The sequence below is a fragment of the Haemaphysalis longicornis genome, unplaced genomic scaffold (assembly GCF_048455015.1).
Source record: "Haemaphysalis longicornis isolate Haplotype H1 unplaced genomic scaffold, Haemaphysalis longicornis Haplotype H1 scaffold_1, whole genome shotgun sequence".
Taxonomy (NCBI): domain Eukaryota; kingdom Metazoa; phylum Arthropoda; class Arachnida; order Ixodida; family Ixodidae; genus Haemaphysalis; species Haemaphysalis longicornis.
Genome location: NW_027526203.1, coordinates 427,889,946 through 427,905,818, shown reverse-complemented (window position 1 = coordinate 427,905,818; position 15,873 = coordinate 427,889,946). Strand labels below are relative to the sequence as shown.

Genomic DNA, 15,873 nt, shown 5'->3' with positions numbered 1-15,873 from the left:
GAAAAGCATCCAAGAACCTGTTCCTTGAATACATGCAGCTACGCTCTTCAAAAATGGTCTACTAAATTGAAGTTCGCCTTCAAGAAGCCACAACCTTTCAGGCGAATATTATTCAGTTTTCTGTCTGTCTGCGATGTAACACAAGGACATTTCCCTCACTTTTAGTCATTTTCCATTGACTGTGGCGCAGTGGCCAGCACCGGCAAACAAAACCGTGCAAATGTGACACAAATAAATTCAAAGTGAAGCGGAGAAGGCACGTAGTGCCTGTGGCCTTACATCAAAGCTAAAGCACACTTCCATAGCCGCTGATAGCGTTGATGAAACAAACCATTACCGCATTGAAACTGAAAACACGTTTCAGCCAAGTTTCTGGGCACCGGTAATCATGGCGGTGTTATCGCGTGGCTCAATTCAGGCGCTGTGGCGCAGGACGGCGCTGATAAACGAGTTTGCCTGGATTTCACTCCACTTAAGCCCTTGTAAAACACAGCCTACCTGCCCTACCAAGCTGGCTTTGAACTGTAAAAAAATGTTTTTGGTGGGGCATGTGCAGAGTAGCACTCATAAGCCGTGAAAGCGAAAACAGCTCACATAGTTAGGCCGACCTTCCAGGGTCGATTTTTTTTATTGCTAATTTAAATTCTTCGGATGAATCTATTTCGAGAAAAAATTATTGTAATTTTTTTAGGGTGACCATAAAGTGACAAAAAAATTGTTTGTGTTGTTACATATATGTGGCTTACTCATGAGTAACACAAGAAAAAATCTAAATAAAAACCAGAGAGTAACAAGCCGGCACCTTTTGAGTGAATCAAAATCAGATAGATATCAGTTTCGCGGACACAAAAAGCGGGAAGCGCCCGGAGGACGATACTGAAACCAGCCACTGCGCGCGGCTGGATGCGGGAGCGATAGATGGCGCACCGCTCATAAAATTAAAAAATAATAATAATAAAAATTAATAAAAAAAGATGGAAAAAAAAAAAAGAGCCTCATCAGTTTCGCAGGCGACCTTGGTCTGTAGCAGGTGCAAGAAGCGAGAGGTGCCCGGGCGCCCGGTGGGCGATACCCAGCGCGCCCCCTCGTTAGCGGATGCGCAAGCGAGAGCCGGCGCGCCGCTCAATTAAATCAAAAAAATAAAAAGAAGAGCCATCAGCGCAAGAAAAAAACTTGACGTATTCCCGAAGTGTGGCAGCACATGCCAAGCAAGAGAAGTTGGCAAAAAAATTCTCCCGCATTTCCCCGAGGGGGAGAATGTGAAAGTGCGAATGCACGGTTGTCGGCCCGCTTGCGGCGCTTGCGCTCGGCCCCCGCAGCCCACCGCCTCGCCGCCTTCTCTTCCATCTCTTCCATCGGGTTTGTAGTATCACGTGTACACCACGCAGTTATCAAGCCGCTATAACGCCACTGAGTCGCCAACGCACGCCGCTGACGACGTAGTTTAAGGGGGGACGCGGCTTTCAACTTCGGAAAAATGACCAAAACATCGTTTTTTTGAAACCCACATATTCGGCTTCTATGTTTCCTATTCTGTGCGTCTGCAAAGTTTTTACGCTGAAAAGCGTCGCAAAGTGGCATAAAAAAATACTTTTGTCAGGCGCGGCGACAAACTATCAGCGCAAAAGGGCGAAAAAACGGCAATTTTCGGAGCGCTCTATCTCCACAACGGTGCCACCGGGCGCGGCCATTTTGATATGGTTAGATCGGCCGAGCGATCGTCTTTCCGGTTCCGCTCGTCTCTTGTATCTTCGTTCATTCACAAACGCACAAACGGCAGAAAAGAAACGACGCACAAACGAAGCTAGAAATAGATGCTGAAGCGCTATTGGTCCTCCGGTCGGGGCGCAGAACAGCGACCCTCCTGATTGGATGTCGCGGGCGCAACGCAAGATGGCGGCCGCCTGAGCTGCGTAGCCATGTGCGTAGCGAGCGGATTGAGTTCATTTTCGCCGCTTCGCTCGGCCGAGTTTCTGTTCAATCTGTGGTATTCAACACGCACGTTATCGCGATGGGAATGCCAGAGATAACGAGCCAGATTACAGAAAGTTGTGTGGCTCGAAAGGCGGAGGTCATCGAACGCTTCGTTCGCCAGACCTTGGAGGGTGACGCGATGTGCGCGCTTGCGAAAGCGGTTCGTGAAGTGAACTTTTAGCCGGATTTGCGATGTTTACACGCTTAGTTATTGCTGTGTTTTGACTGTGGGCTCGCTAGCCTTGATAAAGAAACGGTCGACGCGTCAAACGCTGCGGCGCGCACGGCATAGCCGACGCGCATTGGAGCATCACATGACTGGGCAACCGGTTACGATTGAACGCCAGTAGTTGTAATTAATGCCTGCGACGTTAGATTTAATCTTAAAAGCGACCTGACCAGCCATATCAGGTATAATCAAAGTTCGATATGTCGCGGTAAGCGTGCGCTGCGATGCGCGCGAGCCATATCGCCTTTCTTGCGCTACGTTTCCCGTGCACTTGTGATTTTCATGCAAACAGGTTTGAGTTAATAATATAGGAATAAAAATATGCTCTCTGCGTTAAAAATGTACGTTACTGTGGCAGCATTTAACAGTGAATTTTTTAAGGGAAATTATTGATACCATTGCTTAGGGCATACTGGCTGTGCTGCGAGAAATATTGGATGCCTTGAATGTCAAAAGTAGTAAAAAAATATGCTCTTGCATTGAAGTTGGGAGTTATGCAGTTGTAATTAATGCCTGCGACGTTAGATTTAATCTTAAAAGCGACCTGACCAGCCATATCAGGTATAATCAAAGTTCGATATGTCGCGGTAAGCGTGCGCTGCGATGCGCGCGAGCCATATCGCCTTTCTTGCGCTACGTTTCCCGTGCACTTGTAATTTTCATGCAAACAGGTTTGAGTTAATAATATAGGAATAAAAATATGCTCTCTGCGTTAAAAATGTACGTTACTGTGGCAGCATTTAACAGTGAATTTTTTAAGGGAAATTATTGATACCATTGCTTAGGGCATACTGGCTGTGCTGCGAGAAATATTGGATGCCTTGAATGTCAAAAGTAGTAAAAAAATATGCTCTTGCATTGAAGTTGGGAGTTATGCAGAATACTCTACCAAGCTTCAAAGTAGCTCATTTTCATCCTTGTGGTATGCAAACTTTTAGCAATGAACAACTGCACGTATGAGTACTAAGTTGCTGTGCCAAGCAAGATAAAACATAAAAAAAGCCAAAAATGTTCAAATTTTAAGTAAAAAAAAAATGCTTAACTTGTTGCCATGGTGACAACACTGCAAAAGGAGGTTGTCCAGTGCGATACAGCCAACCAGCTAACCTACTTTGCATTGAAAGCCCATTGAAACCCATCTTCCCCTCCGTTTGGTTTGCAAAGGGGGTATGTACTCTTCACGGAGGAGCTGAAAATGATGTTTTCTGGAAAGAGAAAGGCTGTAAAAGGCACTCCAATTTCAATGCAAGGCCTTCCAGAAGCCCCATGTTCAAAAGGACATGAAAGGCTGCAACCGTGGCGACTTTTGATAAGTGAAACCTATGTTGCAACTTCGGAAGCCGTTTTCTCAAAACAGTTTTTTTTGCCACCTATGTCGCTTGTACCAGGGATTTCTTCGTGACCACTGGGTCTACTTTGATTCCGTTTCTTGCATTACATTCCTTGATGAACAGTTCAGGTCGTGACACTTTTGGTTTTCCAGATTTGTTTTTTGTGACTTTTTTATTCAAATAGTTGTTCACAATCAACATGCCTGTTGCACATTAACCTGTAAAAAAATGAAAACTAAAAAATATTGTTTTGTAAAAAAAAAATTCTAGAACTGTCACGACCTCGCCCATTCATTTGGGAATGCAAAGCACTTCGAACAAGTTTTCTATCGTGTTTTATAAGTCACTCAAGCTCGGTACAAGCGGAACAGAAAGAAAATTTAATAAATAAAAAAGTTATCAAAATATTATCTTGAAATTTTGATGGTGTTATCACAGAAGCATTTCCAGTTGCTGTGCCAATTTTCATCAAAATCCACTCGGAAATAAAAAAGTTGATTTTGAAAGCCACGTCCCCCCTTAAATGCGTTAAAGATATAAGGCGCGTCACTAACACTGATATCAGCGTCGTGTCCGTGGCTTGGTCGGTAGAGCGTCGCGCTGCCGCCGCAAAGTCCTCGGATCGAAACCTGGCGCCGGATGCTGTTTCTTTTTTAAATATAGAGGAGCACTGCGGACGCCGCCGCCGCCGCCGCCGCCGGCGGTGGATGGTTTGGGGTCGCTTATAAAGTGCATTCGCACTTAAAAGGCACGCTTTTTAAAGATACAAGGAATGCCGAACATGTACGTCATTGACCATTTTGAAAGTGTTTGCCGATGCCGTACATGTACGGCCGTGACCCTCAAAGGGTTAAAAGAAAAGAAAAAAATTCCAGGCTTTCAAGGCCCTTGAAAACTGAATTTCACGGGGCTTCAAGGACCTGTACGAACCCTGTGTTTAGGCAGACGCAAATCCATCTGGTAGAAACTGAAAACCCCAAGCGCACGTGAGTGCGTGCCTCACGGCGACCGCCTGGCATAATCCAAGCTTGCGCATGGGCTTACGCCACATGAGGAGCTCCCAGCTTCCATCGGTGGCCCCATGAATACACCTCACCAAAGACCATGACAATGAATCTGTCAAGCCACCCCTTCCCAATGCACACATGGGAAAGGCCACCGGACCTGACAAAGAAGTGGAGGTCTACCGAGGCGAGGACACGCTACGAGAGAGGATTTACCCTACGCGGCTGTGCCGTTGGAAGACGACGGCGAAAGGGATGACGACTGCTACTGAATAAAGCACTGTACATACCTTAATGGTCTTACGTGCGCCTACATGCTTCTTCCTCTGTGCCTCATAATATTGCTATATAGAAAAAATAGGAAGAGAGAGACATACCCATGCTGGTTGTGGCCACCAGCACCATTCCATTTCCTCCACATGTCGGCATTCTTTCGCAATGTTCCATCTCCACTGGAACAGAAACACGGCCATATGATCGTAACCCCAAAACATATTGTCGTTAAATGCTCGCCATGCAACATATTCATGTATTGCTGTTCATGCCCCATATTCGTATGCTGCAAATATGGCCTGCGTGCGTGCACATGCAAGCGCACAATCTAAACACACATTCATATGCAAGAACATGGGAATCCTTGCATAATGCTTATGTGCAGAGCCACACCTGGGCTATAAGGCGTGCTGTGGTGGAGGCAAGATGCAGGGGTTTCAAACCTCCACCAGGAACCCAAATCGCAGCCAGGAATTAGAATTCAATGCTTTTTTTTTAGATCAAACTTCGGACATACATGCACGGCCGGACGATCACAGAAATTTCGCAAGGAGGGTGCAAGCATTACCTGCAATCTCCACAGATGGGGGCAATGCAAAATCAAAAAAATATGCAAGATAGAAATCCGAAAAATTCTGAAGCAATTTCAAGAAATACGACAATTTGTTACCCTCTCCCTTGATCTAAACTATGAACTGGAGCAACTAATGAATGAATGGTCACGTGTGAATTTATCAAGGTCAAGGCAAAGTGAAAGGGTTGTGAAGAGATTTTGAAAAAAAAAAAAGAAAGTGTTCTGTGGGTATTTAGAACTGTGGACCCTTGATGAAAAGACAATACACAGCCGTTTCATTGCATGATATTGGCAAATAGGTAAAAAAATGCACTTTAGGTTTCACCGAGGCTTTCCTCCTCAAGTTGTGAAGTGACATCATGTTAACCCATTCATAGCTTCCCCTTGCCTGTACAGCACGCCAGTGTAGAGCGGGCTCACCAATGATCAGAGACAGCTACAACCTTGGCGCCATCATGAGATTCGCCCCTAATTGAATGGGCGATGTCTCGTCTTGATGCGACTGATCAACATGGCTGAACTCCCGGTCAACAACTCGGGCAAGTGGCACAGGCAGAAGTAACCATGTTTAACATAAACTGGGTATTTATGAACTGTTCGCAATATTTTACTAGTCTGAATTGTCATTCTGCTAGCCAGTATGCTCAAGCATGCCAACATCGGTCGCACAAAGCCTCTAATGTGAGTGAAGCGAACGTGAACTTCCTGACTTGACGAAACAAATGACCGAAACCACGCAGTTCGATTGCTTTCCTCCAATAAACAAAGCTGCTTACGTTGTGTTGTCAATTGGATATGCTTGCCTATGGCTCACTGTAGAAGTGTTCAACAGTAAGTTGGCGGTTAGAGCTCTGGGTAAATCAATATTTATGTAAACCACCCAGGGTACCCGACTACAAATATGGACCGGCTTTTATGCCGCATTTTTCACCCACGCAATTGTTACGTCTATCGCCCAGTGGGTAAGGTATCTGACTCCAATGCAAGCCAGGCCTGAGGCTGCAAGTTCTAATCACAGGGTAACTTTTTTTTCCCCCTTAAGCGGCTTTGTGCCGCCTGATAACAGGACGGTAAGATTCCAAAAAGATTTCAGCAAAAGAACATGAACATCAGCAGGGAAACTGTGTACATACAGCTAGTAGGACCACGGTCTGCAACAATGATGGCCAGACAACTGATGCATTTGCGCCGCCAGTCATGTTGATAGAGAATTGTTTGTGGCAACCAATAAAGGATGCATTATTTCTAAAATAATGGATTTACAGCTATACAAAATAATATACATGAAGAACATTTAAACTCTAAAATGTCCTTAATATTATGTCACTGCTAGTTGCGCTCAAAAAGAGCATTTAAAAGACGTTTCCTAAATTCCCGAAGCAATAAATTGTGAAAATTTTTCAAATTTATGTTCTTAAAGGTTGTTCAAATAGATAAAATTAAGCAAAGGCAAATGTATTTTCCCTTCACGGCCTTTTAAATGTCGCACTTCTTGCATTCCCTGCTTTAATTTTTAGGCAAACAGGAGCTGGATAGGCAAGTTTATGATGCGCAAGGGACTTTCTCTGCCACAGTTGTGTGCGTCAAATAAAATGCCTTAGGCCTGGTACATGGTGTGTGGGGATCCGCTTGATCCCCTTTCCTCCTCAAGCGCGATGTTCGAACGAGCGCGCTTTCCCGCGCACGTGACGTCACCTCGCGGGCCGACGCGCCGGCGGGCACCGACTGTCCCGCCGCCGCTGTCGCTCCTCCTCGCCCGGGAACCTGCCTCCTCTCCTCCGCGCCTTATAACCGCGACGCGCACGTTTCGCGGGCCTCTCGACTCTCTGGCTGGCTCTCTCTCTGGCTCTGCGGGATTGCTCTCTGGGCTCGGAAGGAGATGGAGGATAGAGTATAGGGAACGCGAGGGATCGCGGCTCGTATCGCACCCTCGCCGCCACCCGTCCGCAGCGGGGCCCATGACCCCAATCGGACGAGCGAGGTACGCTACCCCCGCCTCGCCGGCAACCCCCGTGTCGCTTCAGCCGTCGGGCCCGCTCAAGCCCGGCTTTGAGGCACGCGTCGGTACAGTGTAGTTCTTAACCCTGTCTTGGCGTTATTACGCGCTGTACCACTTGGCCAATAAACCCCCTGGTTCGTCCTGGCCCCCTTGGAGCCTGTCGTCGCCTGTGTCGGTGAGTCGAACCCGTCGCGGCGTCTCCCTCGTGGACGCCGCGAACCTCTCTGGGGCATTTTGGATGGGTCGTTTCCCGGCGTGGGGGAACACCCTGAACCCCACTTAGGCCCACAAGGGACCGTCGAGCTCACATCGGCGCTCAACGTCTCTAACTATCCCGTAGCTAGACCCATTATGCCCACAGGTGTTACATCTTTTACACCTGTGCGGTAGAATAGGCGTCGAATTAACTCTTTCGAACTTTCCAAAGTAAACTTACCTGAGCATTACAATCAGGGGTGCATTAGAATTGTGTAAATACGGTAGTTCATGACATACACTACCCAAATATGCGGATTTCCCAAAATAGATTCTTGTTCCTTTTTTCAATTTTTTTTGCCCTTGAAAGCCTTGTCCCTCCTTGATTCACGACTTGTGCAACCAATTTTAGTTGAAATTTCTCTTTTAAAGGGGGAGATCAATATCTACCAGCTGTTTCTCAGCGATGGACACGTTTGTTAAAGCTCTGCTGGTTAACCTCGATTATAAAAAATCGAGAATGACTTCGTTATATTGGGTTTTAACTGTATATGCAAATCCTGGCTTAAAGTATAGGAAGTGCCACGGTGCCGCATTGCGCCGACCGGGCCAGTGTGCAGGTGTGTGCATGCCCACTAGTTCTCGGAACGCGTTAAGGTGGCGAAAAGTGTTGGAAGGCAGAAGTTACACTTAAGCTAGGTTTGTGAAGTCAGGGTTAACAGTATTTAATCCAAGGTGCAGCACATAAGAACACTTGAGAAATGTGGTCTAGTAATACTGAACGAGGGACTCACCTGCAGGGAACGTCACACAGCACTCTGTCATATTTCATAACCTCCTGGCTTCCATCCTATAAAGCAGCACACAAATAAAGACCAGATGAAATGCACGCTCCTTTAATAAGCAGCATCACATCAGTATGAACGCAACTCACTCACAAAGCAAGGATTCTACTAGAGTGTTAACACAAAGACTATACCTTACATTTACCACAAAATATCAGGACCTCTCGATTTGGCCAGCACTTCCTGAAGATATCCTCATGCAGGCATGGCCCAGCACATTTTCTCTCTTCTACAGACAGGGCTAGGCAGCATCTTTGAGATAGCTTCATATTTTGCAGTCTAATGCGCCAAAGCTGCTGGGCTATGAGGCATGCTGTAGGGAAGGACTACAGATTAATTTCAAGAACCTGGGGACACTGCTTCCTTTAACTCTCTTGTTACCATGCCTATATTGCAGATTTCAACATGTTAGAGTCGTTTTTCGTACACCTAATGCTCCCCAGTGGTCAGTCTAGGCACTGCGCTTTCAGAAGCGGTTTAAATTTTCCCGCTCCAGCAACAGATTTTTGATGGCATTTTTTGCCAGCTTAGGAGCGCGCGTTTTCGCGAAAGGGGGCGTGGCTATTGCACTTGACAAAGAAGCATGCCACTTGTGGTTATGCAAAGGGCTCCTAGCAAGCAAAATACCAAATTATGTTGTCAGCTTTGTAATCCGACAGTGTTGGGAGGTGATAATTACCTGAAAATGACACCAGCTATTCACTAGTGATCTTTCGTTCGGAGAAAGAATAGCTTTATTCTAACACAGCTTATTTCAAAAGGTCCCTCGCATGTCTAACAAGTAAATCTGGCATTTTCAGCCAGCTTCCAGCAGTTTCGATTTCGGTTTTGCATTGTGAAATTCATATTTGGCACTACTACGCAGTTACACAACTTCCTGCCGATTTGCCACGGCGCGCGCCTCCGTCGCCCCTTAATGTTCCTCGAAAAATGAACGGCGCTCGTAATTCCACTTCCCCACGCCATACTTCTGGGATAACTGCTTCAGATGAAAGTCTAAAGATAACATCAAGCCGTCGAATATCAGTTCAGACGAGTAGACCGCTTCCAATCCGCCTAGAACACCGCCAGCTGTTCACCGCCCAGTTTCATTAACGTACGAGAATATTTCTGGAGGCTTAGTTTTGCTGCTTAGTAGAACTGCCTATTTTCACACTCTCCAACAGGCTTGGTATTGTTTCTTTTCGAAAATGTTAGGTGGTGCTGCAATCAGAAGGCTCATAGTGCTGAACTCTCTTCATAGCGCGACAGCTACTTGGTAGAAGCTTGCTGGGCATGATTTTAGCGCATCGCATCTTATTTTGCAAGCAGGGCTACCATAATGAGTCATTCAGATGATATTAAACTGCAAATGAAAGTTCTGACAGACAAGTGACGATCAGAACATCAACAATCATTCACGGTGGTGAATGTTTGTAGTTTCGTCTTCAACTCCAAGTGGATTTTTTCGCATCGCTTGCTTGCCTTGAATTTTCTTCTGGCCGCAATCATTGACGAGGTGTTTTTACATCATGTGGGGACTAAATGGTGTCTTTAATAATGTCAAACCACCAGATTTTTTCCAGACAAGCATCCTAAATTGTGAAATTTGAAATAGAGGTTGGGCTTCACCGCAATACATGGCACCATGTGTGCTAGCATTTTCTTTGATACCTGGCACATTGTAGCGCTCAAAGCAATTTTTTTTCTAGGACGGATCTTTGGAATGTTTACCTACAAAATGTATATTCTGAATTTTTCTTAGTAATGGTGGTTTGTTACATACAACTTCCTTTTGTCTATTTTATCTGAACAAAAATTTGTCTGAACAAAAATTTAGAATTTGATAATTTTTTTCACAATCATTATTTATGAAACAATTATTAAAACTTGTGTCGTTAGAAAGGACATTGAATCGTTCGCATTTTATATCACTGCAACATCTGCCTAACCAATATGTTTAGCACAGAAAAAAACGTTATTTTAGACCTCTAGAATTCAGTCAATTTTCGCGGTAACAAAGGCAATTATGTGAAACTTGTCAGTCTTGCTGCTTCTCCCCCGATTTCAAATATGACATTTTTTGAGTAAGTCAATTAGTCGCCAAGATAATGAGAGATAATTAGCCATTTTTGAAGGAACAATAGACAAAACAGTGTTAGCCATAAAACTGTAATCTTTATATTTTCCAATACTATGAAGCCTGGTGAGTGCAATAAGAGAATCGGTTTTTTGATGCACCGCATGAAACTAATTTTACAGCTCATTGAACTTTGGTGTTTGAAATGGGCATTCGAAATGGTTCCTTGCCACAGTAAAATCAGCTACCCTGCTGCTGCTCGCTCAAAAAGAAAAAAGAGGAGGGGTGGAGGGGGGGGGGGGGGCCTTAGGGCACTGGCTTGGCTGTGCCAACGACTCATTCTACGCCGGCAATGTTGCCAGACATAATAGTTTCATCGCCGATAGTTTACTTATTATGATTCTTTTGTGCCGCCACAAGGTATACAAGTACAGCAAACGTAAGCTACAAAAAAATAATACCCACTGAAACAAAATGAAAGCATTAAAATAAAGTCTAACCTTAATATCGAATCGGTATCTCCACCCTCCGGCGGCCTCGTTTGCAAGTCATGCGGCACAGCAGGGACGGCGTGTCGTGCACAGCCCGCATGGGAGCTAGCAATGCCACTGGCCAAAATGGCCGACTTCACAAAATGAAGTCACCAATAAATTCAATGACAGCACACTCAGAAAATGAGGTCTTGCAATGCCCCTCCCACCACTGGAATACTAGAGGACAGATGACCCAAAGCGGCAGTTAGTCATGAGATCTGTGACAAACGTGTTCACACCATGGAGGGGGAGGGGGAAAGCTGAGGAGAGGCTCTGCTAGCCATCAGCACACTGGGAGAAGTGTGGAGGAAGTCAGGTGGCTTTACCAACTCAGTTCACCATATCAGGAGGTCACTGGCAACCGTGTTGTAGCAACAGCAGCGAAGGCCTGCCCACTAAGGCAAGACGTCACGGCACAGCCCAGCTGATCTCCAATGGTCGCCAGGCGCCAACAGGGCAAACGACAATGGCATGAGCAAATGCAGAGGAGGTGGACAGTGTGCACAAAATGAAAGCAGAAAAGGCACCACCTAAAATGGCATTTCCAGCTTCCGTAGAGGTAACATCAGGGACTCTCCTAGACTTTTCTTTCTCCCGTATTATATACAAACTTAGTACCATTTCCGCCCCAGCAGGAAGATGTCCTAGCTAGTATTTAAAAAAAAAAACAGGAGAAAAGAGACACTGTCTCACAGTATGGCCCCAGAGGCAAGGCTACTATGGCCTCACCTGCTTGGTGAGATAGATGTTTGGCATGATAGCGGCATCATGGTTGGTCACAATGCAGCCAGCGGATTTCAGCCTATTGGCCTGGTGCACCAGCATGTAAGAGCGCTTGTTGTGGAGGTCATTGGCCACTACCAAACCAGCAGGGATATCGCAGTGCCGAACCTGCAGCATCTCCAGGATCTGGGCTGTCTTGGAGCCAGGGGCTGCACACATGTCCAGAACCTGCCAAAAAATATTTCCTATGCCTCACTGAGGTGGTGCACACAAGATGTCAGCCAATACTGTGAATGAATGGCCCGGCCCTCCAGACTGTCGTGCCACAGGAAATTAACTTAACACGCGCAATGGTGCCTGGGTAGGGAATTCAATTTTCATTTGAGGTGCACCCAAAAAGGCACAAGATTTCAGCCCCCAAAATGACCCCAATAATGGGAAAAAAAAAAAAAAAAAAAAAAACTACATGTTGAGCATCTTCCCATGGAGCATACTTTAATTCAGATTCAACACCGCTTCCCACTTTTAGATGTTTTTATTGTTCCAGCAACTGTGACAAGAGTTATTTTTTTTATTGTAGGGTCTAACGCGCCGACGCACCGCAGGCGATGAGGCGCGCCGTAGTGGAGGGCTCCGGATTAATTTTGACCACCTGGGGATCTTTAACGTGCGCCGAAATCTCGAACACACGGGCGTTTTTGCTTTTCGCCTCCATCAGAAAAGCGGCCGCCGCGGCCGGGAAACGAACCCGCGACCTCGTGCTCAGCAGCGCAACGCCTTAGCCACTGAGCCACCGCGGCGGGTTGTGACAAGAGTTAGAGCCTTCAAACAGTGACTGAAGGTGGTTCAGGTTGAAGAGCTGCAGTAATAATTTCTAACACTTGTGTATCAGGTAGAAATGGGGTATGTCACCCCTTCAGAATGCTATGTTCATACTTCTCAAGCATGCACTGTTGCTTCTGGTTATACAGCTGCAAGAAGAATAGAAAATAGCGATGCGGCATATCAAAATAGTTTTACTTCAGGCCTCCAGAGTGTCATGTCGCTCCTTTTTGAGCCCACTTGCTTCCGGCTTCCAGACGCATAAAAATTGGAAAAACTTGCTCAGCAGGTCGCAATGGTTTTACGTCACTTCAAGATGCTATGTAACTCCTTCGCTAGGTTGAACTGTTGCTTCTGACTAGAAAGGTATGGTAAGAAGTGAAAGATCTAATAAAATACGTTGGAATGTGTTTATACCTGGCCATTAGGCTGTGATGTCACTGCTTCTCGCGTGCACATTGTAGCTTCTAGCCATGAAGTTGCGGTGAGATTTGAAGGCACTTACATAGTACGTTGGAATAAATTTATTCCACACTTTCAGGCTATGAAGTCGCTGCTCCTCTCACGCACACATTGTAGTTTCTGGCCATGAAGTTGTGGTGAGAGTTGAAGATGCTTATGTAGTACGTTAGAATGAATTCATGCCACACCTTCATGCTATGAAGTGACTGCTTTTCACGTAAACACTGTTGCTTTTGGCTTTAAACCTACATTAGGCATTGAAAACACTGGTGCAGCAAATCAAAATGAATTCAACGTCAGGCTTTCAGGGTGCCACTTTGCTGCTGCTGGCTGGAAAGTGTGGTAAGAATAGAAAATGCTTGTGCAGCAGCCCATGACACCTTGACAAGAGGCAGTGAGAATTAAATATTTCTTCTCCCTGTTCCAGTTCGGTGCTCTGGTTGGATGCAGAAGTGGACAAAATGAAAATGCTTGCATGGAGATGCCGGCACATTTTAAAACAAGTCACTTAGATCTCATGTTCATACTCATATTACTGGGCCTGTTGAGTGTAGTTGTCTAAATAGGTGCAGTAAGAATTTAAGAATTAAATGCACTTGTATAGCCGTTCAAGTTTCGTATAGGGCAGTCAGTGTTCGACGTCACTGTTTGGTATACATAGGGGAAGATTATTGGCTTCAGGAAGATTATCAGAAATGAAAATGCTTCCACAAAAGCTTGACATGGCTGCAAAGAAACTACATGTTGAACCGAATATTTTCTTTATGTATGCTATTTCAAAAGCCTCATCAGCAATAAAAATATCTTCACGGTAGACTGCTGCATACCAATGAAAGTTTAATGTAGCACAACTTGAAAGTAGAACTTCGGAAAGATGCCTTTGTAGGTCTCTTCATTTTTTTGATAAAAGCTCGCAACAGTAATTTTTTAAGCGGCTGCTAGTGCTTAAGGGTGTTTTTCTATCAATTTTCACCGCCAGTTAGGGTTCTGTGCCTTATCATTCCACTGTAAACTGCGGGGTGGTGATATGACACTAAAGAAACGGCAGCAGCTGTTTTATTACATCGCCGGGAAAACACCTCAAAAACCGTCGCCTGGATTGAAAGCATGACACCGTATACTGTCAATCCAACCAACTGACGTAGAGCGTCTTGCCACTCGCGTGTCTCGTGAAGTAGCAATGATTAGACTTGTAACGTTTCACATCCCGCAATTCTCTGCTTGCGCCATACGGTGTTGTCTCATTTAAGCGGAATAAAATAACTTTTTTTTTTCCTAAGAAAATAATTCATTCTTGGGAATGAAACTATAAACGACTTCATAATCAGATGGTTATACTGTCAGCCGCTCATATTAGTAATCATGGGTATAAACAGTTGCAATATAACGAAATATTTTTTCTAACTGCGAAAAGTAAGGTAGCGGCTACACAACGCTTGTGGGCGGAGCTCCTACTGCACTCTTACCCTGTCATCAACTATAGAGCATATGCCATTTTTGTGCAGCAAGCCCATCTACTAATATAATCACTGGGGGGAGGGGGGTTCTACCCTTCAAGAAAAAATAGTAAAATACTGGACTTCTCTCAGACCCCAGAAGGTGAACTAACAGTTCAAAGTGTGACACTGCCTCGATATATATACCAGCTCGCAACTAGCACTATATATTTGCATGCACACATGAATGTGCACACACACACACAATTTAACTAATTATAGCACAAAATAGCCCCGGCATAAGCACCACTTAGAACCCAAGAAAAACATTCGAAGGCCACCATATTCCACAAAAGGCTGGCTTTCCAACATACACAATGCAACCAATGCTTTAAAATGCTCCGCACACTAGTTTCCAGTGTTGCTTACAATTCTGCTGCTATAAGAAGGTTTAGCTTAAAGGGGGGGCAGACCTTGTGGGATGGCTGGACGTCAAGCAGAAGAGGAGGGATCATGCTCACAGCTTCCTGGCGGGTAATGGCACCCTAAAGGAGGGAGAAAAATGTCACAAAACAGACCTCAAAGGCACCACTCACGTGAATGAACAGTGGTAACATAAAGAAATCACAATGACCTTCAATAACTTTACTGCAACGTGGCAACTGGAATACTTTCAAAAACGGACTTCCCCAAGCAGCAATATATCTACATGTCCGCACTTGTTCTAGTAATCCCTGCCCCCTGATAACTGTGGAGGAACGTGTTTATGGGTACGAATACAATTACAGCCACCACTTGTCCCCTCTCCATGTCCTAACTTATCCATCAATAGAAATTTCCTATTTTCGCTTAAAAATACAAGTTGCCAAAATTGCTTTCAGCAATTTTTGCACTCCCGCATGGAATGTTTTTTTTTTAGTTTTTTTAGTTTTGAAGTGAATATCAATTGCTATTACAAAGATATGTACAGGCACATGCAGAAGTGAACGGAGCACAGCAGTGGCACCCAAATTGCACTGCGCTGCCCAGGAACTCCGATGGGAGGCAATGGGTGTATCCTAGGGATGCGTGGACACTGCCCCCACTGCCCTGTCAGGTATGTTTATTCATCGCTCTGCTGGCATGTCTGACTGGACGTGTTTTCTAAGGGCAGTGCTAGGCTGTACAATAGCACTTGTTACATTCCTGCTCGCAGCCATTAAGGGTGACCAAATGTGCCGTTGTTGGGTTGGAGGAGCCAGTGAGCTCAAAATGTGCTTTGTTGTGTGCTATAAAGTGCTACCATCAATGTCCTGTTGCCTTTGAGATACAGCACTACTAAATCGACAAAAAAAAAATGCTCCTGCAGAACATTGCCAGCACATTCTCAGTGTAAATCATAAGGAAATTTGTTTTTGTTTTGAAAACAAACTCG

General features: G+C 45.2%; 1 protein-coding gene across 3 annotated transcripts in view; it reads right to left on the bottom strand.

The window, feature by feature from the left end:
- Positions 1–15,873, bottom strand: part of Nsun2 (tRNA (cytosine(34)-C(5))-methyltransferase Nsun2) — an 87,786-nt gene that overhangs the window by 59,868 nt on the left and 12,045 nt on the right. For all 3 annotated transcript variants that reach the window (XM_077687300.1, XM_077687301.1, XM_077687299.1), the window contains exons 6-9: positions 14,933–15,004; positions 11,746–11,967; positions 8,374–8,429; positions 4,916–4,990 (exon numbers count right to left, since the gene is read on the bottom strand). In XM_077687300.1, coding sequence (XP_077543426.1) covers positions 4,916–4,990; positions 8,374–8,429; positions 11,746–11,967; positions 14,933–15,004 — 425 coding nt within the window. The remainder of the gene's footprint in view (positions 1–4,915; positions 4,991–8,373; positions 8,430–11,745; positions 11,968–14,932; positions 15,005–15,873) is intronic.